The sequence below is a fragment of the Elephas maximus genome, chromosome X (assembly GCF_024166365.1).
Source record: "Elephas maximus indicus isolate mEleMax1 chromosome X, mEleMax1 primary haplotype, whole genome shotgun sequence".
NCBI lineage: Eukaryota > Metazoa > Chordata > Mammalia > Proboscidea > Elephantidae > Elephas > Elephas maximus.
This window is the reverse complement of record NC_064846.1, coordinates 121,243,350-121,270,241: the sequence shown is the minus strand read 5'-3', so window position 1 is coordinate 121,270,241 and position 26,892 is coordinate 121,243,350. Positions and strand designations below refer to the sequence as shown.

The window sequence follows — 26,892 nt, the reverse complement described above, 5'->3', positions numbered from 1 at the left end:
AAGGCTTGCTTGATGACCTAATACATGGTCTTTTCTAGAGAATGTTCCATGTGTGCTGGAAAAGAAAGTACACTTGGCTCCTGTTGGATGGAGTGTCCTGTATATGTCTATGAGGTCAAGTTGGTCGATCGTGGCATTTAGATCTTACATGTCTTTATTGAGCTTCTTTCTGGATGTCCTGGCCTTCACCAAAAGTGGTGTTTTGAAGTCTTCTACTATTATTGTGGAGCTTGCTATCTCACTTTTCAATGCTGTTAGAGTTTGATTTATGTATCTTGAAGCCCTGTTATTGGGTGCATAAATATTTAATATGGTTGTATCCTCCTGGTATATTGTCCCTTTAATCATTATATAGTGTTTTTCCTTATCCCTTGTGGTGGTTTTAACTTTAAATCTATTTTGTCAGATATTAATATTGCCACTCCTGCTCTTTTTTGATTATTGTTGCCTTGATAAATTTTTTTCCATCCTTTGAGTTTTTGTTTGTGTCTCTACGTCTAAGGTGTGTCTCTTGTAGGCAGCATATAGATGGATTGTGTTTTTTTATCCATTTTGCCACTCTCTGTCTCTTTATTGTTGCATTTAGTCCATATACATACAGCGTAGTTATGGATAGGTATGAATTTAGTGCTATCATTTTGATGTTTTTTTAGTATGTTGTTGACAGTTTCTTTTTCCCACTTAATTTTTTGTGCTGGGTAGTATATCTTTATATGTTGTCTGTTCCTCTTATTCATTGATGTTGATTTTGTTTTTGCTGAGCCTTTTTTTTCTTGCATTTTATTTTGGTGAGTACGATTGTTGGTCTCCTTTCTGGTTACCTTAATATTTACCCCTATTTTTCTAAATTTAAAACACAACTTTTGTTTCTTTATGTCGCCTTTACTTCCTCTCCAGATGAAAGATCTATAACTAAGTTTCTTAGTCCCTCTTTATTCTTTTAATGTTGTCTTCTTTTACATAATGACATCGCTGTTTCCATATTTTGAGCAGTTTTTTTTTTATAATTTTTATTGTGCCTTAAGTGAAAGTCTACAAATCAAGTCAGTCTCTCACACAAAAACCCATACACACTTTGCTACATACTCCCAATTACTCTCCTCCTAATGAAACAGTCACTCTCTCCCTCCAGTCACTCTTTTTGTGTCCATTTTGCCAGCTTCTAACCCCCTACACCCTCTCATTTCCCCTCCAGGCAGGAGATGCTAACATAGTCTCAAGTGTCCACCTGATCCAAGAATCTCACTCCTCACCAACATCCCTCTCCAACCCATTGTCCAGGCCAATCCATGTCTGAAGAGTTGGCTTTGGGAATGGTTCCTGTCCTGGGGCAACAGAAGGTCTGGAGGCCATGACCACCGGGATCCTTCCACTCTCAGTCAGACCATTAAGTCTGGTCTTTTTATGAGAATTTGGGATCTGCATCCCACTGCTCTCCTGCTCCCTTAGGGGTTCTCTGTTGTGTTCCCTGTCAGGGCAGTCATCGGTTGTAGCCGGGCACCATCTGGTTCTTCTGGTCTCAGGCTGATGTAGTATCTGGCTTATGTGGCCCTTTCTGTCTCCTGGACTCATAATTACCTTGTGTCCTTGGTGTTCTTCATTCTCCTTTGCTCCAGGTGGGTTGAGACCAATTGATGCATCTTAGATGGCTGCTTGCTAGCATTTAAGACCCCAGACGCCACTCTTCAAAGTGGGATGCAGAATGTTTTCTTAATAGATTTTATTATGCCAGTGGACTTAGACGTTCCCTGAAACCATGGTCCCCAGACCCCTGCCCCTGCTACTCTGGCCTTCAGAGCATTCAGTTTATTCAGGAAATTTCTTTGCTTTTGGTTTAGTCCAATTGTGCTGACCTCCCCAGTATCGTGTGCTGTCTTTCCCTTCACCTAAAGAAGTTCTTATCTACTATCTACTTAGTGAGTGCCTCTCTCCCACCCTTCCTACCTTCCCCCCTACCCTCTCTCATAACCACAAAAGAATGTTTTCTTCTCAGTTTAAACTATTTCTCAAGTTCTTATAATAGTAGTCTTATACAATATTTGTCCTTTTGCACCTGACTGATTTCACTCAGCATAATCCCTTCCAGGTTCCTCCACGTTATGAAATGTTTCACAGATTCCTCACTGTTCTTTATTGATAAGTAGTATTCCATTGTGTGAATATACCATAATTTATTTATCCATTCATCCATTGATGGGCACCTTGGTTGCTTCCATCTTTTTGGTATTATAAACAGTGCTGCAATAAACATGGGAGTGCATGTATCTGTTCGTGTAAAGGCTTTTATTTCTCTAGGATAGATTCCAAGGAGTGGGATTGCCGGATCGTATGGTAGTTCTATTTTTTAGCTTTTAAGGAAACGCCAAATCGATTTCCAAAGTGGTTGTACCATTTGACATTCCCACCAGGAGTGTATAAGTGTTCCGGTCTCTCCACAGCCTCTCCAACATTTATTATTTTGTGTTTTTTGGATTAATGCCAGCCTTGTTAAAAAAAATTTTTTTGTTGTTGTTGGAGTGAGATGAAATCTCATTGTAGTTTTGATTTGCATTTCTCTAATGGCTAATGATCGTGAACATTTCCTCATATATCTGTTAGCTACCTGAATGTCTTCTTTACTGAAGTGTCTAGTCATATCTTTTGCCCATTTTTTAATTGGGCTGTTTGTCTCTTTGCAGTTGAGTTTTCGCGGTATCATGTGGATTTTAGAGATCAGGCGCTGATCAGAAATGTCATAGCTAAAAACTTTTTCCCAGTCTATAGGTAGTCTTTTTATTCTTTTGGTGAAGTCTTTGGATGAGCATAAGTGTTTGATTTTTATGAGCTCCCAGTTATCTGGTTTTTCTTCTGCATTCTTTATAATGTTTTGTATAGTGTTTATGCCATGTATTGGGGCTCCTAACATTGTCCCTATCTTTTCTTCCATGATCTTTATTGTTTCAGGTTTTATATTTAGGTCTTTGATCCATTTTGAGTTAGTTTTTGTGCATGGAGTTGAGGTATGGGTCTTGTCTCAGTTATTTGCAGGTGGATATCCAGTTATGCCAGTACCATTTGTTAAAAAGACTGTCTTTTCCCCCATTTAACTGCTTTGGGGCCTTTGTCAAATATCAACTGCTAATATGTGGATGGATTTATGTCTGGATTCTCAATTCTGTTCCATTGGTCTATGTATCTGTTGTTGTACCAGTACCAGGCTGTTTTGACTACTGTGGTGGAATGATAGGTTCTAAAATCAGGTAAAGTGAGGCCTCCCACTTTCTTCTTCTTTTTCAGTAATGCCTTATTTATCTGAGGCCTCTTTCCCTTCCATGTGGAGTTGGTGATTTGTTTGTCCATCTCATTAAAGAATGTCATTGGGATTTGGATCAGAATTGCATTAAATGTATAGATCGCTTTTGGTAGAATAGACATTTTCACAAAGTTAGGTCTTCCTGTCCACGAGCAAGGTATGTTCCTCCACTTATGTAAGCCTGTTCTGGTTTCTTGCAGAAGTGTACTGTAGTTTTCTTTGTAGAAGTCTTTTACATCTCGTGTAAGATTAATTCCTAAGTATTTTATCTTCTTGGGGGCTACTATAAGTGGCACTGATTTGGTGATTTCCTCTTCAATGTTGTATTTGTTGGTGTAGAGGAATCCAACTGGTTTTTGTATGTTTATCTAGTATCCCGATACTTTGCCGAACTCTTCTATTAGTTTCAGTAGTTTTCTGGAGGGTCCCTTAGGGCTTTCTGTGTATAAGATCATGTCATCTGCAAATAGAGACATTTTTACTTCTTCCTTGCCAATCTGGATGTCCTTTATTCCTTTATCTAGCCTAATTGCTCTGGCTAGGACTTCCAGCACAATGTTGAATAAGAGTGGTGATAAAGGGTATCCTTGTCTGGTTCCCGATCTCAGTAGGAATGCTTTCAGGCTCTCTCCATTTAGGGTGATGTTGGCCGTTGGCTTTGTATAAATGCCCTTTATTATGCTGAGGAATTTTCCTTCTATTCCTCTTTTGCTGAGAGTTTTTATCATGAATGGGTGTTGAACTTTGTCAAATGCCTTTTCTGCATCAATTAATAAAATCATGTGATTCTTTTGTTTTATTTATGTGGTGGCTTACATTAACTGGTTTTCTAATGTTGAGCCATCCCTGCATACCTGGTATGAATCCCACTTGGTCATGGCGAATTATTTTTTTGATATGTTGTTGAATTCTATTGGCTAGAATTTTGTTGAGGATTTTTTCATCTACCTTCATGAGGGATATAGGTTTATAATTTTCTTTTCTTGTGGTGTCTTTACCTGGTTTTGGTATCAGGGATATGGTGGCTTCATAGAATGAGTTTGATAGTATTCTGTCCTTCTTATACTCTGAAATACCTTTAGTAGTGGTGTTAACTCTTCTCTGAAGGTTTGGTAGAACTCTGCAGTGAAGCCCTCCGGTCCAGGGCTTTTTTTTGTTGGGAGTTGTTTGATTACCTTTTCAATCTCTTCTTTTGTTGTGGGTCTGTTTAGTTGTTCTACCTCTGTGTTAGTTTGGGTAGGTAGTGTGTTTCTAGGAATTCATCCGTTTCTTCTAGGTTTTCAAATTTGTTTGAGTATAGTTTTTCATAGTAATCTGATATGATTCTTTTAATTTCAGTTGGGCCTGTTGTAATATCGCCCATCTCATTTCTAATTCGGGTAATTTGCTTCCTCTCCTGTTTTTATTTTGTCAGTTTGGCCAGTGGTTTATCAGTTTTGTTGATTTTTCCAAAAAACCAGCTTTTGTTCTTGTTAATTTTTTCAGTTGTTCTTCTGTTTTCTATTTCATTTAGTTCAGCTCTGATTTTTATGGTTTGTTTTCTTCTGGTGCCTGTGGCTTTCTTTTGTTGTTCAAGTTGTAGGGATAATTCTTCTATTTTGGCCCTTTCTTCTTTTTGGATGTGTTCATTTATTGATATAAATTGGCCTCTGAGCACCACTTTTGCTATGTCCCAAAGGTTCTCATAGGAAGTGTTTTCATTCTCATTGGATTCTGTGAATTTCTTTATTCCATCCTTAATGTCTTCTATAATCCAGTCTTTTTTGAGCAGGGTATTGTTCAATTTCCAAGTGTTTGCTTTCTTTTCCCTGCTTTTTCTGTCATAGATTTCCACTTTTATGGTCTTATGGTCAGAGAAGATGCTTTGTAATATTTCAATGTTTTGAATTCTGCTAAGGCTTGCTTGATGACCTAATATGTGGTCTATTCTAGAGAATGTTCCATGTGCCACTAGAAAAGAAAGCATACTTGGTTGCTGTTGGGTGGAGTGTTCTGTATATATCTATGAGGTCAAGTTGGTTGATTGTGGCATTTAGATCTTCCGTGTCTTTATTGAGCTTCTTTCTGGATGTCCTGTCCTTCATTGAGGTGGTGTGTTGAAGTCTCCTACTATTATTGTGGAGCTGTCTATCTCACTTTTCAATGCTGATGGAGTTTGTTTTATATATCTTGAAGCCCTGTCATTGGGTGCATAAATATTTAATATGGTTATATCTTCTTTGTGTATTGTCCCTTTAATCATTATATAGTGTCCTTCCTTATCCTTTCTGATGGATTTAACTTTAAGTCTATTTTTCCAGAAATTAATATTGCTGCTCCTACTCTTTTTTTGATTGTTGTTTCCTTGATATATATTTTTTCCATCCTTTGAGTTTTAGTTTGTTTGTGTCTGTAAGTCTAAGGTTTGTCTTTTGTAGGCAGCATATAGACGGATCTTGTTTTTTAATCCATTCTGCCACTCTCTGTCTCTTTATTGGTGCATTTAGTCCATTTACATTGAGGGTATTTATGGCTAGGTCTGAATTTAGTGCCGTCATTTCAATGTCTTTTTTCGTGTGTTGTTGACAGTTTCTTTTTCCTACTTGATTTTATGTGCTGAGTAGATTTTCGTTATATATTGTCATTTCCTCATATTTGTTGTTGATTTTGTTTCTGCTGAGTCTCTATTTTTCCCTTGTATTTTATTTTGATGAGTAGGATAGTTTGTTATTTCTTTGTATCGATGTATCTTCCTCTCCATATGGAAGGTGTATGATTACATTTCTTAGTCCCTTTTTATTATTTTAATGTTGTCTTTTTTTTATAGAATAACATCACTGTTACCGTGTTTTGACCTCTTTTTTTTTTTTTATAATCTTGCTTTCTTTTTTTGGGTTTCCCTGTGTGGGTTGATTTCTGGTTGCTCTGCCCAGTGTTCTAGCCTTGGGGTGATACCTGATATTATTGATTTTCTAACCAAAGAACTCCCTGTGGTATTTCTTGTAGTTTTGGTTTGTTTTTTATGAATTCCCTATACTTGTGTTTATCTGGAAATGTCTTAATTCACCTTCACATTTAAGAGACAGTTTTGCTGGATATATGATTCTTGGCAGGCAATTTTTTTCCTTCAGCTTTTTAAATATGTCATCCCGTTGCCTTCTTGCTTACATGGTTTCTGCCGAGTAGTCCGAGCTTGTTCTTATTGCCTCTCCTTTGTACGTGACTTTTCATTGATTCCTAGCTGCTCTTGAAATTCTCTATCTTTCGTTTTGGCAAGTTTCATTATAATATGTCTTGGTGACTTTCTTTTAACATCTAACTTATGTTGAGTTCAATGAGCATCTTGGATAGATATCTTGTCATCTTTCACAATATCAGGGAAGTTTTTTGCCATCAAATCTGCAGCAATATTCTCTGTATTTTCTGTTATCCCTCCCTATTCTGGTATTCCAGTCACTCGTAGGTTATTTCTCTTGATAGAGTCCCACATGGTTCTTAAGGTTTCTTCATTTTTTTAAATTATTTTATCTGATTCTTCTTCAAGTGATTTATTTTCAAGTTCAGAAATTCTAGCTTCTACTTGCTCAATTCTGCTCCTCTGACTGTGTATTGAGTTGTCTACTTCTGTGATTTTAGTGTTAATCTTCTGAATTTCTGATTGCTGTCTGTCTATGGATTTTTCCAGCTTATTAAATTTTTCATTATGTTCCTGAATAATCTTTCTGATTTCTGCAGTTGCTTTATCTGTGTGTTCCTTGGCTTGTTCTGCGTATTGCCTCATTTCCTTCCTGATGTCTTAAAGGGTTCTTTATATTAAACTTTTGTATTCTGGCTCTGGTAATTCCAGGAATGCACTTTCATCTAGAAGATCCCTTGATTCTTTGTTTTGAGAGCCTGTTGAGCTGATCATGGTCTGTTTTTTTATGTGCCTTGATATTGACTGTTGTCTGCAAGCCATCTATAAGTTATTGTATTAGTTTATACTTGCTTACTGTGTCATAGCTGCTTGCTTTGTTTTGTTTTGGTATACCCCTATGGGTTGCTTGAGTGAGCTAGCTTGATTATTTTTGCCTTTGGAGCTCTGGTGTCCTGTCCCCAGCTGGCTGGAGCTGTTAAGTATATCAGTCTCAGAGTCCATTCAGTTTTCTTGTATGAATTCAGCTCAGGTGTCCAGGTAGCTGATCATCAAGTGTGTGGTACAGGCTCTGTCCTACAGTCTTAGAGGGGCAGGGGTGATTGGCGTATATACCAGTATCTTATTGCAGCTGGGGGTCACACTCTGAACAAGGCAGGGTACTAAGAACCGACCCCCAAGTGTCTCTGAGAAAATGCCTTCCTGTTCCCTAGAGTGTGCTAGTGGGTGGGTTCTGCAGAGGAACCATGGGCACCCAAAGTTTTTGGTTTTTTTTTTTTTAAGTGTCCACCTGATTTAAGTAGCTCCCTCTTCATCAGCATCTCCCCCCCTCCCCCCGCTGACCAGTCCCGTTCATGTCTGATGAGTTGTCTTCGGGGATGGTTCCTGTCCTGTGCCAACAGAAGATCTGGGGAGCATTGCCGCTGGGATTCCTTTAGTCTCAGTCAGACCATTAATTATGGTCTTTTTATGAGAATTTGGGGTATGCATCCCACTGATCTCCTGCTCCCTCAGGAGTTCTCTGTTGTGCTCCCTGTCAGGGCAGTCATCGATTGTGGCCGGGCACCAACTAGTTCTTCTGGTCTCAGAATGATGTAGGTCTCTGGTTCATGTGGCCCTTCCTGTCTCTTGGGCTCTTAGTTGTCGTGTGACCTTGGTGTTCTTCATTCTCCTTTGCTCCAGGTGGGTTGAGACCAATTGATGCATCTTAGATGGCCGCTTGTTAGCATTTAAGACCCCAGAGGCCACATTTCAAAGTGGGATGCAGAATGTTTTCATAATAGAATTATTTTGCCAATTGACTTAGAAGTCCCCTCAAACCATGTTCCCCAGACCCCCGCCCCTGCTCCGCTGACCTTTGAAGCATTATTTTATCCTGGAAACTTCTTTGCTTTTGGTCCAGTCCAATTGAGCTGACCTTCCATGTATTGAGTGTTGTCTTTCCCTTCACCCAAAGCAGTTCTTATCTACTGATTAATCAATAAGAAACCCTCTCCCTCCCTCCCTCCCTCCCTCCCCCCTTCATAACCACAAAAGTATGTGTTCTTCTCAGTTTTTACCATTTCTCAAGATCTTATAATAGTGGTCTTATACAATATTTGTCCTTTTGCCTCTGACTAATTTCGCTCAGCATAATGCCTTCCAGGTTCCTCCATGTTATGAAATGTTTCACAGATTCGTCACTGTTCTTTATCGATGCGTAGTATTCCATTGTGTGAATATACCACAATTTATTTACCCATTCATTCATTGATGGACACCTTGGTTGCTTCCAGCTTTTTGCTATTGTAAACAGAGCTGCAATAAACATGGGTGTGCATGTATCTGTTTGTGTGAAGGCTCTTGTATCTCTAGGGTATATTCCGAGGAGTGGGATTTCTGGGTTCTATGGTAGTTCTATTTCTGTTTAAGATAACGCCAGATAGATTTCTAAAGTGGTTGTACCATTTTACATTCCCACCAGCAGTGTATGAGAGTTCCAATCTCTTCGCAGCCTCTCCAACATTTATTATTTTGTGTTTTTTGGATTAATGCCAGCCTTGTTGGTGTGAGATGGAATCTCATCGTAGTTTTAATTTGCATTTCTCTAATGGCTAATGATCGAGAGCATTTTCTCATGTATCTGTTGGCTGCCTGAATATCTTCTTTAGTGAAGTGTGTGTTCATATCCTTTGCCCACTTCTTGATTGGGTTGTTTGTCTTTTTGTGGTTGAGTTTTGACAGAATCATGTAGATTTTAGAGATCAGGCGCTGGTCTGAGATGTCATAGCTGCAAATTCTTTCCCAGTCTGTAGGTGGTCTTTTTACTCTTTTGGTGAAGTCTTTAGATGAGCATAGGTGTTTGATTTTTAGGAGCTCCCAGTTATCTGGTTTCTCTTCATCATTTTTGGTAATGTTTTGTATTCTGTTTATGCCTTGTATTAGGGCTCCTAGGGTTGTTCCTATTTTTTCTTCCATGATCTTTATCGTTTTAGTCTTTATGTTTAGGTCTTTGATCCACTTGGAGTTAGTTTTTGTGCATGGTGTGAGGTATGGGTCCTGTTTCATTCTTTTGCAAATGGATATCCAGGTATGCCAGCACCATTTGTTAAAAAGACTATCTTTTCCCCAATTAACTGACACTGGTCCTTTGTCAAATATCAGCTGCTCATACGTGGATGGATTTATATCTGGGTTCTCAATTCTGTTCCACTGGTCTATGTGCCTGTTGTTGTACCAGTACCAGGCTGTTTTGACTAGTGTGGCTGTATAATAGGTTCTGAAATCAGGTAGAGTGAGGCCTCCCACTTTCTTCTTCTTTTTCAGTAATGCTTTGCTTATCCGAGGCTTCTTTCCCTTCCATATGAAATTGGAGATTTGTTTTTCTATCCCCTTAAAATATGACATTGGAATTTGGATCGGAAGTGCATTATATGTATAGATGGCTTTTGGTAGAATAGACATTTTTACTATGTTAAGTCTTCCTATCCATGAGCAAGGTATGTTTTTCCACTTAAGTATGTCCTTTTGAATTTCTTGTAGTAGAGCTTTGTAGTTTTCTTTGTATAGGTCTTTTACATCCTTGGTAAGATTTATTCCTAAGTATTTTATCTTCTTGGGGGCTACTGTGAATGGTATTGATTTGGTTATTTCCTCTTCGATGTTCTTTTTGTTGATGTAGAGGAATCCAAGTGATTTTTGTATGTTTATTTTATAACCTGAGACTCTGCCAAACTCTTCCATTAGTTTCAGTAGTTTTCTGGAGGATTCCTTAGGGTTTTCTGTGTATAAGATCATGTCATCTGCAAATAGTGATAACTTTACTTCCTCCTTGCCAATCCGGATACGCTTTATTTCTTTGTCTAGCCTAATTTTCCTTGCTAGGACTTCAAGTACGATGTTGAATAAGAGCGGTGATAAAGGGCATCCTTGTCTGGTTCCCGTTCTCAAGGGAAATGCTTTCAGGTTCTCTCCATTTAGAGTGATATTGGCTGTTGGCTTTGCATAGATGCCCTTTATTATGTTGCGGAATTTTCCTTCAATTCCTATTTTGGTAAGAGTTTTTATCAGAAATGGGTGTTGGAGTTTGTCAAATGCCTTTTCTGCATCAATTGATAAGATCATGTGGTTTTTATCTTTTGTTTTATTTATGTGATGGATTACATTAATGGTTTTTCTGATATTAAACCAGCCTTGCATACCTGGTATAAATCCCACTTGATCATGGTGAATTATTTTTTTGATGTGTTGTTGGATTGTATTGGCTAGAATTTTATTAAGGATTTTTGCATCTATGTTCATGAGGGATGTAGGTCTATAATTTTCTTTTTTTGTAATGTCTTTACCTGGTTTTGGTATCAGGGAGATGGTGGCTTCATACAATGAGTTGGGTAGTATTCTGTCATTTTCTATACTTTGAAATACCTTTAGTAGTAGTGGTGTTAACTCTTCTCTGAAAGTTTGGTAGAACTCTGCAGTGAAGCCGTCCGGGCCAGGGCTTTTTTTTGTTGGGAGTTTTTTGATTACCGTTTCAATCTCTTTTTTTGTTATGGGTCTATTTAGTTGTTGTACTTCTGAATGTGTTAGTTTAGGTAGGTAGTGTTTTTCCAAGAATTCATCCATTTCTTCTAGGTTTTCAAATTTGTTAGAGTACAGTTTTTCGTAGTAATCTGAAATGATTCTTTTAATTTCATTTGGTTCTGTTGTGTTGTGGTCCTTCTCGCTTCTTATTTGGGTTATTTGTTTCCTTTCCTGTATTTCTTTAGTCAGTCTAGCCAATGGTTTATCAATTTTGTTAATTTTTTCAAAGAACCAGCTTTTGGCTTTGTTAATTCTTTCAATTGTTTTTCTGTTCTCTAATTCATTTAGTTCAGCTCTGATTTTTATTATTTGTTTTCTTCTGGTGCCTGATGGGTTCTTTTGTTGCTCACTTTCTATTTGTTCAAGTTGTCGGGACAGTTCTCTGCTTTTGGCTCTTTCTTCTTTTTGTATGTGTGCATTTATCGATATAAATTGGCCTCTGAGCACTGGTTTTGCTGTGTCCCAGAGGTTTTGATAGGAAGTATTTTCATTCTCGCTGCGTTCTGTGAATTTCCTTATTCCCTCCTTGATGTCTTCTCTAACCCAGTCTTTTTTCAGGAGGGTATTGTTCATTTTCCAAGTATTTGATTTCTTCTCCCTAGTTTTTCTGTTATTGATTTCTAGTTTTATTGCCTTGTGGTCTGAGAAGATGCTTTGTAATATTTTGATGTTTTGGACTCTGCAAAGGTTTGTTTTATGACCTAATATGTGGTCTATTCTAGAGAATGTTCCATGTGCGCTAGAAAAAAAAGTATACTTTGCAGCAGTTGGGTGGAGAGTTCTGTATAACTCAATGAGGTCAAGTTGGTTGATTGTTGTAAGTAGGTCTTCCGTGTCTCTATTGAGCTTCTTACTGGATGTCCTGTCCTTCTCCGAAAGTGGTGTGTTGAAGTCTCCTACTATAATTGTGGAGGTGTCAATCTCACTTTTCAATTCTGTAAAAATTTGATTTATGTATCTTGCAGCCCTGTCATTGGGTGCATAAATATTTAATATGGTTATGTCCTCCTGATCAATTGTCCCTTTTATCATTATATAGTGTCCTTCTTTATACTTCGTGGTGGATTTAAGTCTAAAGTCTATTTTGTCAGAAATTAATATTGCTACTCCTCTTCTTTTTTGCTTATTGTTTGCTTGATATATTTTTTCCCATCCTTTGAGTTTTAGTTTGTTTGTGTCTCTAAGTCTAAGGTGTGTCTCTTGTAGGCAGCATATAGATGGATGGTGTTTCTTTATCCAGTCCGTGACTCTCTGTCTCTTTATGGGTGCATTTAGTCCATTTACATTCAGCGTAATTATAGATAAATAAGTTTTTGGTGCTGTCATTTTGATGCCTTTTCATGTGTGTTGTTGGCCATTTCCTTTTTCCACATGCTTTTTTGTGCTGAGACGTTTTTCTTAGTAAATTGTGAGATCCTCATTTTCTTAGTGTTTGACTTTATGTTCGTTGAGTCGTTACGTTTTTCTTGGCTTTTATCTTGAGTTATGGAGTTGTTATACCTTTTTGTGGTTACCTTATTATTTACCCCTATTTTTCTAAGTAAAACCCTAACTTGTATCGTTGTATATCGCCTTGTATCACTCTCCATCTGGCAGTTCAATGCCTCCTGTATTTAGTCCCTCTTTTTGATTATTGTGATTTTTTACCTGTTGACTTCCATGATTCCCTGTTATGTGTATTATTTCATTTATTTATTTTTTAATTAATCTTAATTTGTTTGTTTTTGTGATTTCCCTATTTGAGTTGATATCAGGACGTTCTGTTTTGTGACCTTGTATTGTGCTGGTACCTGATATTATTGGTTTTCTGACCAAACAATATCCTTTAGTATTTCTTGTAGCTTTGGTTTGGTTTTTGCAAATTCTCTAAACTTGTGTTTATCTGTAAATATCTTAATTTCGCCTTCATATTTCAGAGAGAGTTTTGCTGGATATATGATCCTTGGCTGGCAGTTTTTCTCCTTCAGTGCTCTGTATATGTCGTCCCATTCCCTTCTTGCCTGCATGGTGTCTGCTGAGTAGTCTGAACTTATTCTTATTGATTCTCCCTTGAAGGAAACCTTTCTTTTCTCCCTGGCTGCTTGTAAAATTTTCTGTTTATCTTTGGTTTTGGCGAGTTTGATGATAATATGTCTTGGTGTTTTTCTTTCTGGATCAATCTTAAATGGGGTTCGATGAGCATCTTGGATAGATATCCTTTCGTCTTTCATGATGTCAGGGAAGTTTTGTGTCAGGAGTTCTTCAACTATTTTCTCTGTGTTTTCTGTCCCCCCTCCCTGTTCTGGGACTCCAATCACTCGGACGTTATCCTTCTTGATAGAGTCCCACATGATTCTTAGGGTTTCTTCATTGTTTTTAATTCTTTTATCTGATTTTTTTTCAGCTATGTTGGTGTTGATTCCCTAGTCCTCCAGATGTCCCAGTCTGCATTCTAATTGCTCGAGTCTGCTCCTCTGACTTCCTATTGCGTTATCTAATTCTGTAATTTTATTGTTAATCTTTTGGATTTCTACATGCTGTCTCTCTATGGATTCTTGCAACTTCTTAATTTTTCCACTATGTTCTTGAATAATCTTTTTGAGTTCTTCAACAGTTTTATCAGTGTGTTCCTTGGCTTTTTCTGCAGTTTGCCTTATTTCCTTTGTGATGTCTTGAAGCATTCTGTAAATTAGTTTTTTATATTCTGTATCTAATAATTCCAGGATTGTATCTTCATTTGGGAAAGATTTTGATTCTTTTGTTTGGGGGGTTGGAGAAGCTGTCATGGTCTGCTTCTTTATGTGGTTTGATATGGATTGCTGTCTCCGAGCCATCACTGGGAAACTAGTTTTTTCCAGAAAATCTGCTGACTGGTACGCTGGCTCCAGGCTCTGAAAACAATCGCTGCCTCCCCGTATTTGTTCGTTCTCCGTCTCTAAGTCTGTGTTTGTTGTTCAGAGTTCATAGTTTTTTATGTATGTGATCGATTCACTTGTTTTTCCGAGTCTTTGTTGCAAGAGGGATCCGTGGTAGCGTCCACCCAGTCCGCCATCTTGGCCTCGCCTCTCTCAAAGTTTTTGGTTTTAAGGAATGGGAGGTACCTGTTATCTTTGGACCCCTGTCGCAGGTGGCTGGGTGACCTGAGTGGAGCTAGAGTCCTTAGGTCCCTGATGTGGGTAGGTGAGGGCCTTGTTTAATAGGCAAAGCAATGTCAAACATCAAACAGCCACCTCTCCACCATACCGTTGAAATGGTTGGAGTTTGCCAACAAGGGCCAATTCTCCTGAAATAGGCCCACACATGTCCATGCAGAAGGGAAAGGTGCTTAAGGTCCACGGACAGTTTGTGCCTGGACTGGAGCCACTTCTGTCCTGAGCTCCCCCGGTTAATGGAGCTAGCACATTTTCTTTTCCCCACAATTGCAATTTTTTTCCTTCCCCAAGGCCGGGAGGATGGCTCTAGGTGCTCACCAGGGTCTATCTCAGGCCCAGGGATTCAGCCGCTGAAGCCGGCTTGGGGGTCGGGGGGCATGGTAAAATATACGTAAGTACTTAGCTTTTGCTGAGAGCACCGTTCTTCTCAGGTTCCAGAGGTGTGAGCAGGCTGTATGGCTGGCTGCTTCTCCCTGAGGAAACTGCTGCCGAACGCTAGTAGTAGCCCACCGCCGCCGCTCTGGGAATGGTGCCTGAGGGCTTCCCACAATTCTGGTCTGGTAACTCCTCTCCACTTCTAAACAGTCTCTCCCTCTCCCTGCCCCTCTGTTCGTTGTCTAAGCTTGCCTTTGATGCTCAGGGCTCCCAGCCAGGCACAGATATACTCGTTTCACTTGTTTTTTCGGGTCTTTGTTGTAAAGAGGGCTCGCTGGAATCGTGTGTCTATTCTGCTATCGTGGCTCTGCCCTAAGCATTTTTTTTTTTAATCTTCATTTATTTTTGTGGTTTCCCTATCTGAGTTGACACTTGGTTGCTCTGTCTGGTATTCTTGTCTTGGGTCGATTATCTGATATTATTGTTTTTCTGACCAGAAAACTTCCTTTATTATTTCTTGTAGTTTTGGTTTGGCTTTTATGAATTCCCTAAACTTCTGTTTATTTGGAAATGCCTTCATATTTAAAAGACAGTTTTGCTGGATATGTGATTCTTGGCTGGCAATTTTTTTCCTTCAGTGCTTTATATAAGTCATCCCATTGCCATCTTGCCTGCATGGTTTCTGCCAAGTAGTCCAAGCTTATGCTTATTGACTCTCCTTTATAGGTGACTTTTCATTTATTCCTGGCCGCTCTTAAAATTCTTTCCCTATCTTTGGTTTTGGCAAGTTTTATTATAACATGGCCCGGTGAGTTTCTTTTGAGATCTGTCTCACGTGAAGTTTGATGAGCATCTTGGATAGATATCTTCTCATCTTTCTCCATATCAGGGAAGTTTTCTCCCAAGAAATCTTCAATAAGTTTCTCTGTATTTTCTGTTATCCCTCCCTGTTCTGGTACTGCAGTCACTTGTAGGTTATTTCTCTTGATTGAGTTGCACATGATTCTTAAGGTTTCTTCATTTTTTCAAATTCTTTTATAGGATTTTTCTTTGAATATATTGGTTCCATGTTCTTCAGTCTCACTAATTCTGCCTTCTTCTTCCTCAGTTCTCCTCCTTTGACTTTCTCTTGAGTTGTTTAATGCTGTAATTGTTTTGTTAATCTTCTGAATTTCTGATTGCTGTCTCTCTGTGGATTCTTGCAGTCTATTAAATTTTTCATTATTTTCTTGAATAACCTTTTTAATTTCTTCAGCTGCTTTATCTGTGTGTTCCTTGGCTTGTTCTGCATTTTGCCTGATCTTCTTCCTTATATCTTGAAGCATACTGTATATTAATCTTTTATATTCTGCATCTGGCAGTTCCAGGAAGGCACCTTCATTTGCAGGATTCCTGGATTCTTTGTTTTGGCAGCTTGTTGAAGTGAGCATGGTCTGCTTCTTTATGTGATTTGATATTGAATGTTGTCTCCCAGCCATCTATAAGTTATCGTATTAGTTTATTTTATGTTTGCTTACTGTATCCTAGCTTCTTGCTTTATTTCGATATGCCCAAATAGGCTGCTTGAGTGAGCAAGCTTGATTATTTTTGCCTTTGAAGCTTTAACTTCCTGTCACCAGATAGCTAAAGCTGTTACCAGATATATGAGCCTAGGAGTCCATTCATTTTTCTTGTATCGATTAATTCCAGGTGTCTAAGTAGTTGGTCATCAGATATGTGGTATGGGCTCTCTTCTGCTGTATTAGAGGGGCAGCGGTGATTGGTGTAGGTACAGGTGTCTGATTGCAGCAGGGGATTGTGCTCTTTATAAGGCAGAGGGCTGACAATCATCCCCTGAGTGTCTGTGAGGAAAGCACATCCCTGTTCCATAGAGCGCACAGGTGAGTGGGTTCTGCAGCCAGACCACGGGCACCCAGTGCTTTTGGTTTAAGGATTGGGAGGTACAAGTCATCCTTTGACCTCTGTCACAGGTGGTGAGATGACGTGGGTGGAGCTACCAGTCCTTAGGCCCCTGATGTGAGTAGGTGGGGACCCTGTTTGATAGGTGAAGCGGTGTCAAGAATCAAACATCCACCTCTCCAGCGCACAGCTGAAACAGTTGCAGTCTGCCAACAAGGGCCTATTCTCCTGAAATGGGCCCACACAGGTCCATGCAGGGGTGAAATATATTCTAAGTCTGCAGACCGTTTATGCCTGGACAGGAGCTGTTCCTGTCCTGAGCTCCCAGCTTAGCAGAGCTGGCAGATTATCTTTTCCCCAAATTGTGAATTTACTCCTTCTCCAAGGCTGGGAGAATGGCTCAGGTGCACAGCAGGACCTGTCTCAGGCCCAGGGAAATCGACAGCCGCTGAAGCAGGCTTGGGGGCAGGGGTCGCGGTAAAATAAACGCAAATACTTAGCTTTTGCCTACAGTACTATTCTTATCTGTTTCCGGAGGCTTTAGTAGGCTGTGCAGCTCACTGTCTCTCCTGAGGAAACCACGTCGGAAAAACTACTGCCATTACTGCCGCAGTCGCTCCAGGGAATGGTGCCTGAGGTTTCTCGGTGATTCAGGTCCGGCAGCTCCTCACCACTTCTGAACCATCTCTCCCTCCCCCTGCTGCTCAGTCTGTTTTCTAACTTTGCCTTTGATGTTCTGGGCTCTAGCTTTTCATATATATAATCATTTCACTTGTTTTTTCGGGTCTTTGTTATAAGAGGGATCACCAGAAGAATCTGACTACTCTGGCATCTTGCCCCGCCTCTTTTTATTGTGCTTTGAGTGAAAGTTTACAAATCAAGCCAGTCTGTCATAACTAAAAGCTTATGTACACGTTGCTGTGTACTCCTAGTTGCTCTCCCCTTAATGAGGCAGCACACTCCTCTACCCTATATTCCCTGTGTTACAAGATTTAAAAAAAAAAAAAAACTTCATTGTTTTTTCAGTGAATGTTTACACGGCAAATTAGGTTCACATTTGACAATTTCTACACAAATTGTTCAGTACCATTAGTTACGTTTTTCACAGTGCATCAGCATTCTCTTTAATTGCATTCTGGTTGTTCCATGCCCATAAGGCTTTGAGGTGAGGGCATAGTAGGGCTAGGGAAGACAATACTTTAACCAGGAAGGGATATCTGGGCAATTTTTGAGGGATGCTAGTTCTTTTTCTTCACCTGGGTATTGGTTACACAGAAGGTCACTTTGTAATTTTTTGTTGTATGCTGCATGTTCATTCTGTAATTTTCTGTGTCTGTGCGTGTGGCCACAATTTTTAAAAGAGGTTCAAACAAGAGAAGAGAAAGGGTTCTCTTGGATCCTGGACCATCTTCTAGGGTGGAGCAAGGTCCAAGTCAGAGTGGGAGGACTTTGGCTCTTCAAAGGATGACTGTTACAAAAAAGGTAGGTGGAAGAACACATTTGAGAATTTAGTTTAAAACCCCAAAGTCGGCAGTTCCCAGTGCTGATTTCAGAATCTGCTCATAAAGATTCTGTTCTTTTTGGGTTAGGGACCTTAGGATGAACCATGGAGGCAGGAGAGGTAAATTTCTCAAGCAGATAGGATTTAGTCCCGGGGTGGGATAAGTGGAGAGGGTGGGTATAGAGGAGACTTCTGGTTGGTTCTGGTTTTCCAAATTGGTTGTTGAGCCTGTCTTCTTGCTACTTTTAGTGTGTCCGTGCCAATATGAAGACCCTGACCTTGTCCCGCTTCATCTGTGAGATGACCCTGCAAGAATATGACTATATCCAGGAGAGGGCTTCCAAGCTAGCTGCTAGCTCCTTCCTCCTGGCCCTCTACATGGAGAAGCTTGGACACTGGGTAAACACTTGCAGGGGGCAAGGGGTTGGAATTCAAAAACAGGGTTGACTCGGAGGGAAGATGTGGGAAACTCTGAGTGAAAAAACTGCCACATACCCAAAGTTATGAATTCCTTAATACCTCAACAACTTAGGTGCCTGGCTGCCCAAAAGGGTTTCTACAGCAATGATTTTAAAATATTTTTCTTAGTAACCGTCTTATTTACCTAGTGCTGGAACCTTGGTGGCACAGTGGAGAGCTATGGCTGTTAACAAAAAGGTTGGCAGTTGGAATCCACCAGCCGCTCCTTGGAAACCTTATGGGGCATTGTACTGTGTCCTGTAGGGTTGCTATGAATCAAAATCGACTTGATGGCAGTGGGTTTTTTTGTTTGTTTTGGCTGTAACAAGAATACCACAAGTGGGTGGCTTTGAAATACAGAAATATGTTTTCTCACATTTCTGCAGGCTAAAAGACCAAATTCAGGTCTCAGCCCTGTTGATTTCTTCTGTTAGCCTCTCACCTAGTTTCTGGTGGCTGCCAGCAACCATTGGCATTCCTTTGTTGCTTATATTGGAAACCCTGGTGGCATAATGGTTAAGAGCTACCCAAAAGGTTGGCGGTTCAAATCCACCAGGCACCCCTTGGAAACTCTATGAGGCAGTTCTATTCTGTCTTATAGGATAGCTATGAGTCGGAATTGACTCGATGACAGCAGATTTGGTTTTTTTGTTGTCATTGCTTATAGATGCCTCTGCCTCTTTCATCACATGGTGTCTGTCTTCGCCCTGTGTCTGATTTTTCCTTTTTTAAAAAAGACCACTTAGAAGGGATTAGGTTTAGGACCTACCCTACTCTGGTATAACCTCATTAACATTACAAAAGAAAACCCTATTCCCAAACAGAGTCACATTCACAGATACAGGAGTTAGGATTTCAACATATATTCTGGGGGATACATTCAATCCGTAACGTTCCACATTTTGCCCCCCAAAATTCATGTCCTTTTCACATGCAACGCACATTCACTCCATCCCAGCATCCCCAAAATCAACCCATTTCAGCATCCACTTTAAGTCTAAAATCTTATCTTCCGAGTTATCTATATCAAATATAGGTGAGACTCTGGGTATGATCCATCCTGGGACAAACTTCTCTTCATCTGTAGACCTGTGAAATGTAGAATACAAGTTACCTGCTTCCAAAGTATAATGGTGAAACAGACATAAGGCAACAGTTGCATTTCAAAGGGGGGAAATGGGAGGGAAAGAAGGGGTCACGGGCACCAAGCAAGTCCAAAACCCAGCAGGGCAAATGCTTTTAGATCTCAAGACTTGAAAGTAATCTGTGTTTCAGAACCATCTGGGCATTGGCCCTGCCCTCTGGACTTTGAGTGGGGCCCCTGCAGCCCTGGGTGGCAGCTCTATCATCTCTGGTTTGGGAAGGTCCTGTTCTTCTGGCCCATCAGGTTGATTGCCCTATCCTCTCAGTCCTGAGCAGCCCCACTCTCCCAACCTACTGGCATAACAGCCTCACGCTCTGGAGCTGAGGTGATGGTCTCACCCTTTGAAACCTAGGGGTGACCCTACCCTTTGAAGCCCAGGAATTGGTGACCCTGCCTCCTCATGCTCCTTTTACCAGTCCTGCTGATCTCTAAACTGCTCCCAGGATTGTCTTTTCCTTTTCTTGGGGGACAACAGATATTCACAGCTAAGTTGCTCCATTGTCCTGTTTCTGCCTATATAATTACAGGAATTGGACAGCTTTACTTCATTTTGTCCCGTCTTTGTTCCCTTCATTCTAAACTGGGAGTGTTTCTGCTGAAATGGTTGGTTGAATCCATAGGTCACATGCCTATCTTCAAGTTCTGATTTCATTTTACCTAATAGTTCATTTATCAGTCTGCCTATTTCCTCCCATATTTACTATAAGCAGCAAGGAAAAACCACACTGCACCTTCAGGATTTCACTTAGAAATCTCCTCAGCTAAATATCCAAGTTCATTGCTTACTTACAAGTTCTACTTTCCACAAAACATTTGAACATAATTCACAAGTCTTTGCTACCTTATAACAAGATTGCCTTTCCTCCAGCGTCCAAATAACATGTTCATTGTTTCCTTTTAAAGCCTCACCAGAAATGCATTTAACTTCCACATTGTAGCAACATTCTGTTCATAACAACAGAAATTCCCCACACCTCTCAATCCTTTCTGAGCCCTCATCAGAATCACCTTTAATATCCATAGTTCTACCAACAGCCTCTTCGAGGAAATCTAGACCTTATTGTCAAGTACCTCAAAACTCCTCCAGTCTCTACCCATTACCCAATTCCAAAGCCCCTTCCACATTTTTAGTTATTTGTTGTAGCAGGATCCCACTATTAGGTGCAAATTCTTAGTTTTCTAGTGCCACTGTAACAAAAATAACCACAAGTAGGTGGCTTTAAAGAACAGAAATGTATTTTCTCAGAGTTCAGGGCATCGACTCTTCTTTGTCTCTTTTAGTTTTTAGTAGCTGCTGGCAATCCTTTATAGATGTATCTGTCTCCATCCTCACATAGTGTCTGTCCTCTCCCTATGTATGTCTCTCTGTCTGTTTTTCCTTTTTATAAGAGACCACTCAGAAGGGATTAAGTTTAGAATCCACCCTACTGTGGTATGATCTTATCAACATAACAAAAGAAAAACCCTATTCCCAAATATGGTCACGTTCACAGGTACAGGGGCTAGGACTTCAAGGTATCTTTTATGGGGAACACAGTTCAATCCAAAACAGTCACTGTACCCTTTTTCCAAAGAAGGCTTACCACAAAGCCCAATATTGCAAAGCAAACTAATGTGGAGTTATTCTAGTTGAAGCAGGGGGGTGGGGTAGGCCCACTTCTTATCCCTGACCTCCTTCCATCCCTGCGCCTTACAGTCCTGTCAGCAAGGTCGGCCAGTGCAAATAGAGTAGTGAAAGCAACTGTCCATATGTATAATGGAGAACTCAGAGGTATGACTTTAGTGCTCTACTCTGATGGGTAAGATCCCCTAAGCCTTCTATTCCTATACAAATAAAAATCATATTTGATGCTTTCTCAATTTTATGAAAAATTGTGAATAAAAGAAACTTTAAAGACCTTTGAATATTTGTTGATGTTAACATGTAATCCAAGTAAAAAAGAGTATGCATCCTGTGCAAATCAACCCCTTTTTCTAACCACCCCTATGTCCCTCCTATCTAGAAATTTTCATGCCACTACTGATGGGAAAACCTCTGTGTGCTAAGAACATAGTGAAATTTCCTGGGACAGAGAAAGCATTCAATGAGAGACAGTGATGATGACAAAAAAGAATAAATAATAATAATAATGGCTAGCATTCATTAAGAGCTTAGACAGTGTTCTAAGCACTTTGCGTATTAACTCATTTAATCTTCCCAACAACCTTACGAGATCAGGACTATTATCCCTATTTACAGTTGAGAAACTAAGGCACTGAGAATTTAAATAACTTCCATGTTTATACAGCTAATGGGAAAGAGATCTACGCTTTGAGAACTAGGAGTGGTATTCAAAATATATAACTACTGCATAATGGATGTGACCAGCACTCTGGAGCCACAGTCCTGGAGTCCCCATGCTAAGCTAGGCTCTGACCCTTGGACTCTAGGAAAGTCCAGTGGGTCCGGAAGAAGGCAATTGAGAGCATCAAGGCAGCAAATTGTTTGCCAGCCAGTATAGAAATATTTCAGTGTTTTAACACAGTGGGTTTTTTTTTTAATGGCTTATACTAGTGAATATCAGCCAAATGTCAGCCCTGATTTTAACTCTGGTAGTCTGGCTCCACAGTCCCCTATGTTATACTGTCTTTCCTATAACTAAAGCTTTACAAAAGAGATCACTTTTAAGCTGAGTCTTGAAAGATGAGTAGGAATTTATGAGAGGAGACATTCAAGGCAGAGTGGTATTTGCAAAGATGTGAAGGCACTAAGAAAAGAGTGTGATATATTTGAGGCAGAATATGAAATCTGCTATGGATAGAGCAGGGAGTAAATTAATAGGGAAATTGTTGAATTGGGGTATGTTTTGTATATTATTTCACCACAGTAAAAAATATATATACACATATATGAAAAAACAGGGACTGGTGAGAGATGATATCAAAATGGTAGGCTGTCATCAGGTTGTAAGGGACGTTGTATGCCATGCTGAGAAACCCACTTTATTCTAAGGCATTGGAGGTCTTTTAGGCAAGAAAGTAGCATACTCCTGTTTGTGTATTTTGGAAACAGTACTGTATATGAGGTATATTAGATGAGAGAGAGTCTAAAGGTAGGAACATCAGTGAGTAGGCTATCATAATTGTCAAGGTGAAACATTGAGAGCCTGAACCAACACAGTGGCAGTGACACCGTTAATCTTATTTAACACACACACACAGTATGGTGTGTTGCCTCCATGTGTTACTTCCATGTTCAACATTCCAATGACTGCCCTTTGCGTGTAGCAGTGGTTTCCAAACAGTATTTGGTAGAGCCCTGGGGTTCCTGCAGAAGTGTCTCAGGGGCCACTTAAAAGGCAAAGGGATCCAAATTGGTGGGCTTATAGGCCCCCTCCTCTGATTCTCGGTTAGATATTTAGGCTTCCAGGCAAGCTATTTGGGAAAAAAAAAAGAAATCAAGGAAAAGAATGTAAAACACTTTTAGAAAGCCACTGACTTACAGAATAAGTCTTCTTCCTTTCTCTGCCTGTTGAGCTCCCACTTTTCTTTCAATACCCACTGCAAATGTGCCCTCCTCTAGAAGCTTTCTGTGACTTTTCCAGCCAGAGTTCATTGGCCCTGCTGCTCTGTACCTCCAGTATCCCATGCTCACTTCCATTATAGCACTTACCACATAGTTTGTAACTCTCTGTTTATGTGTCTCTCCCACTAGACTACAGACTCCCCAAGAACTTGAGCCTTACTATTAATCTTTGTATTCCCAGCATCCTACATAGGGTTTGGTATTATTAATCCTAGCTGATATTGATTGGGTACTTACTGTATGCTAGACCTTGCTCTATGTGCTTTATATATATTAATTCATTTAATCCTATGATATAATTACTGTAGTGGCCCTCATTTGCCATACAAAGAAGCTGAGGCACCAAGAGGTTAAATAACTAGCTCAAGGCCATGAAGCTGAGATTTGAAGCCAAGCAATCTGCATCCAGAACCTTTGCTCTTAAACACTCTGCTATCCTGCTTCTGCCGCATAATAGTTATTCTTAAGAACTGAATGAATGTATGGAATGATAGTCATAAGAGAAACAGCCTTAATTTCTGTTGGCTGTTGAGTTGGAACCTGAAGTTTGTTCTGGGAATTGTCTGACCATTGGCCCTGGACCTGAGACTGAGTAAATTACAAAATCAGTCGTGTTCCTTAGATTATTTGATGGATTTCAGCTTACATGATCACCTATGACCAGAGCTAATATCTAGCAGGTATATTTGGATACTGGAATCCGTTCTTCTAGATAGTACCCTATAGTTATTGGTCAGTATCTGTGCTGTATGGGTTTTTAAAATATTTGGACTGTTACTCATGACTGTACCATGGATGGGAAGTTTAGGCTTGGGATAGCAGAGACGGAGGAAGAATCTGCTTCCTGTAGTAGAAATTACTGTTCATGTTGCTTCTATCAGGCTCCTACCCTGGAATATTACAGTGGCTATAAGACCTCTGATCTTCACCCCTTGGTCAGGCAGCTGAACATCATGTTGACTTTTCAATCTTGTGACAGGCTCAAGACTGTGTATTCCAAGTATTCTCACCAGTAAGTACCAAGCCCTGGATGAGGTTGGGGTTGTATTCAGACCTGGGGAAGCCTTAAAACACTAGGCTCAGACTGTCTTCATTTAATGAAAAAAAGAAGAATTCAGACAATTTTACTTTCTTTGCTGCTCTAGAGTTAAAGCAAAATAGGGAACCTGGGGTGCTATGTCCTCCTTGTCCTATGGAGCATGGTAGGCTTTGTCCTATTTTATATTGAGCAGATGTCTCTTCCTTTTGCAGGGTCTTCTTTGAAGTCACCAAAATACCCCCCTTGGACATGTTGAATCTGGAGGAGATCTTGAACTATTACTGATTTTGAGACTGAGAGTCTGATACCCTGACAACAGCCATGAGAGCCAGGCAGACACATTAATAGGCTGTATTTATTCTGTGTTTAAATTTGTCTTTTGGTTACTTATTTTCTTTGTTTTTTTTTTCTGCAAACTGATAATGTTGTAAATATTTAAGTTTTTTATGAAAGAGAAGAAATTATCATAGTATTTGATTATAAATTTAATAAAAAAATTAATGGTTCTTGTTAACATGACTCATCTCTTTTTTAAAATTTTATTGTGCTTTAGGTGAAAGTTTACAGCTCAAGTTAATTACTCATTCAAAAATTTATATACATACTGTTTTGTGATATTGGTTGCAATCCCCACAACGTTACAGCATTTTCTGCCCCAAGTTCCCTGTGTCCATTCGTCCAGTTCCTGTCCCTTCCTGCCTTCTCAGGAGGAGTTGCCCATTTGGTCTCGTATATTTGATTGAACAAAGAAGCACCTTCCTCACATGTGTTATTTTTTATTTCTAGGCCTGTCTAATCTTGTCTGCCCTCACGTGCCTGTCAGTTTGTTGTACCGTGGGGGCTTGCGTGTTGCTGTGATGCTGGAAGCTATGCCACCGGTATTCAGATACCAGCAGGGTCACCCATGGAGGACAGGTTTCAGCTGAGCTTCCAGACTGACAGACTAGGAAGAAGGACCCAGCAGTCTACTTCTGAAAAGCATTAGCCAGTGAAAACCTTATGAATAGCAGCAGAATATTGTCTGATATAGTGCTGGAAGGTGAGCCCCCCAGGTTGGAAGGCACTCAAAAGATGATTGGGGAACAGCTACCTCCTCAAAGTAGAATCGACCTTAATGACGTGGATGGAGTAAAGGTTTCAGGACCTTCATTTACTGATGTGGCATGACTCAAAGTGAGAAGAAAGAGCTGCAAACATCCATTAATAATTGGAACCTGGAATGTTCTAAGTATGAATCTAGGAAAATTGGAAATCATCCAAAATGAAATGGAATGCATAAACATCAATATCCTAGGCATTAGTGAGCTGAAATGGACTGGTATTAGCCATTTTGAATCAGACAATCATGTAGCCTGCTATGCTGGGAATGACAACTTGAAGAGGAATGATGTTGCATTAATCGTCAAAAAGAACATTTTAAGATCTATCCTGAAGTACAACGCTGTCAGTGATAGGATAATATCCATACACCTACAAGGAAGACCAGTTAATGTGACTATTATTCAAATGTATGCACCAATCACTAAGGCCAAAGCTGAAGAAGTAGAAGATTTTTTATCAGCTGCTGCAGTCTGAAATTGATCGAACATGCAATCAAGATGCATTGATAATTACTGGCGATTGGAATGTGAAACTTGGAAACGAAGAAGGATCAGTAATTGGAAAATATGGCCTTGGTGATGGAAACAATGCCAGAGATTGAATGATAGAATTTTGTAAGACCAACGACTTCTTCATTGCAAATACCTTCTTTCACCAACATAAACAGAGACTATACACATAGACCTCACCAGATGGAACACACAGAAATCCAGTTGACTACATCTGTGGAAAGAGACGATGGAAAAGCTCAATATCATCAGTCAGAACAAGGCCAGGGGCTGACTGTGGAACAGACCATCAATTCCTCATATGCAAGTTCAAGCTGAAACTGAAGAAAATCAGAGCAAGTCCACGAGAGCTAAAATATGACATTGAATATATCCCACTTGAATTTAGAGACCATCTGAAGAATAGATTTGATGCATTGAACACTAGTAACCGAAGACCAGATGAGTTGTGGAATGATGTCAAGGACATCATGCATGAAGAAAGCAAGAGGTCATTGAAAAAACAGGAAAGAAAGAAAAGACCAAGATGAATGTCAGAAGAGATTCTGAAACTTGCTCTCGAAAGCCGAGCATCTAAAGCAAAAGGAAGAATTGATGAAGCAAAAGAACTACAGAAGATTTCAAAGGGCAGCTTGAGAAGACAAAGGAAAGTATTATAATGACATGTGCAAAGAGCTGGAGATGGAAAACCAAAAGGGAAGAACATGCTCGGTGTTTCTTAAGCTGAAAGAACTGAAGAAAAAATTCAAGCCTCGAGTTGCAATAGTGAAGAATTCCATGGGGAAAATATTAAACGATACAGGAAACATCAAAAGAAGGTGGAAGGAATACACAGAGTCATTATACCAAAAAAGAATTAGCCGATGTTCAACCATTTCAAGACAGCATATGACCAGGTACTGAAGGAAGAAGTCTAAGCTGCTCTGAAGGCATTGGCGAAAAACAAGGCTCCAGGAATTGATGAAATATCAATTGAGATGTTTCAACAAGCAGATGCAGCGCTAGAGGTGCTCACTCATCTATGCCAAGAAATATGGAAGACAGCTTCCTGGCCGATTGACTGGAAGAGATCCATATTTGTGCCTCTTCCCAAGAAAGGTGATCCAACCAAGTGTGGAAATTATCGAACAATATCATTAATATCACACGCATGCAAAATTCTGCTGAAGATCATTCAAAAACGGCTGCAGCAGTATATCGACAGG

At 39.8% G+C, this 26,892-nt stretch overlaps 1 protein-coding gene across 1 annotated transcript in view; it reads left to right on the top strand.

Moving 5' to 3' along the window:
* The window catches only part of CCNB3 (cyclin B3), a 104,522-nt gene extending 80,101 nt beyond the window's left edge, over nt 1-24,421 (top strand). The window contains exons 10-12 of the mRNA XM_049871857.1: nt 18,120-18,269; nt 23,920-24,050; nt 24,290-24,421. Of these exons, the coding sequence (XP_049727814.1) occupies nt 18,120-18,269; nt 23,920-24,050; nt 24,290-24,362 (354 nt within the window). The 3' untranslated portion in view covers nt 24,363-24,421. The remainder of the gene's footprint in view (nt 1-18,119; nt 18,270-23,919; nt 24,051-24,289) is intronic.
* Nucleotides 24,422-26,892: the final 2,471 nt, after the last annotated feature.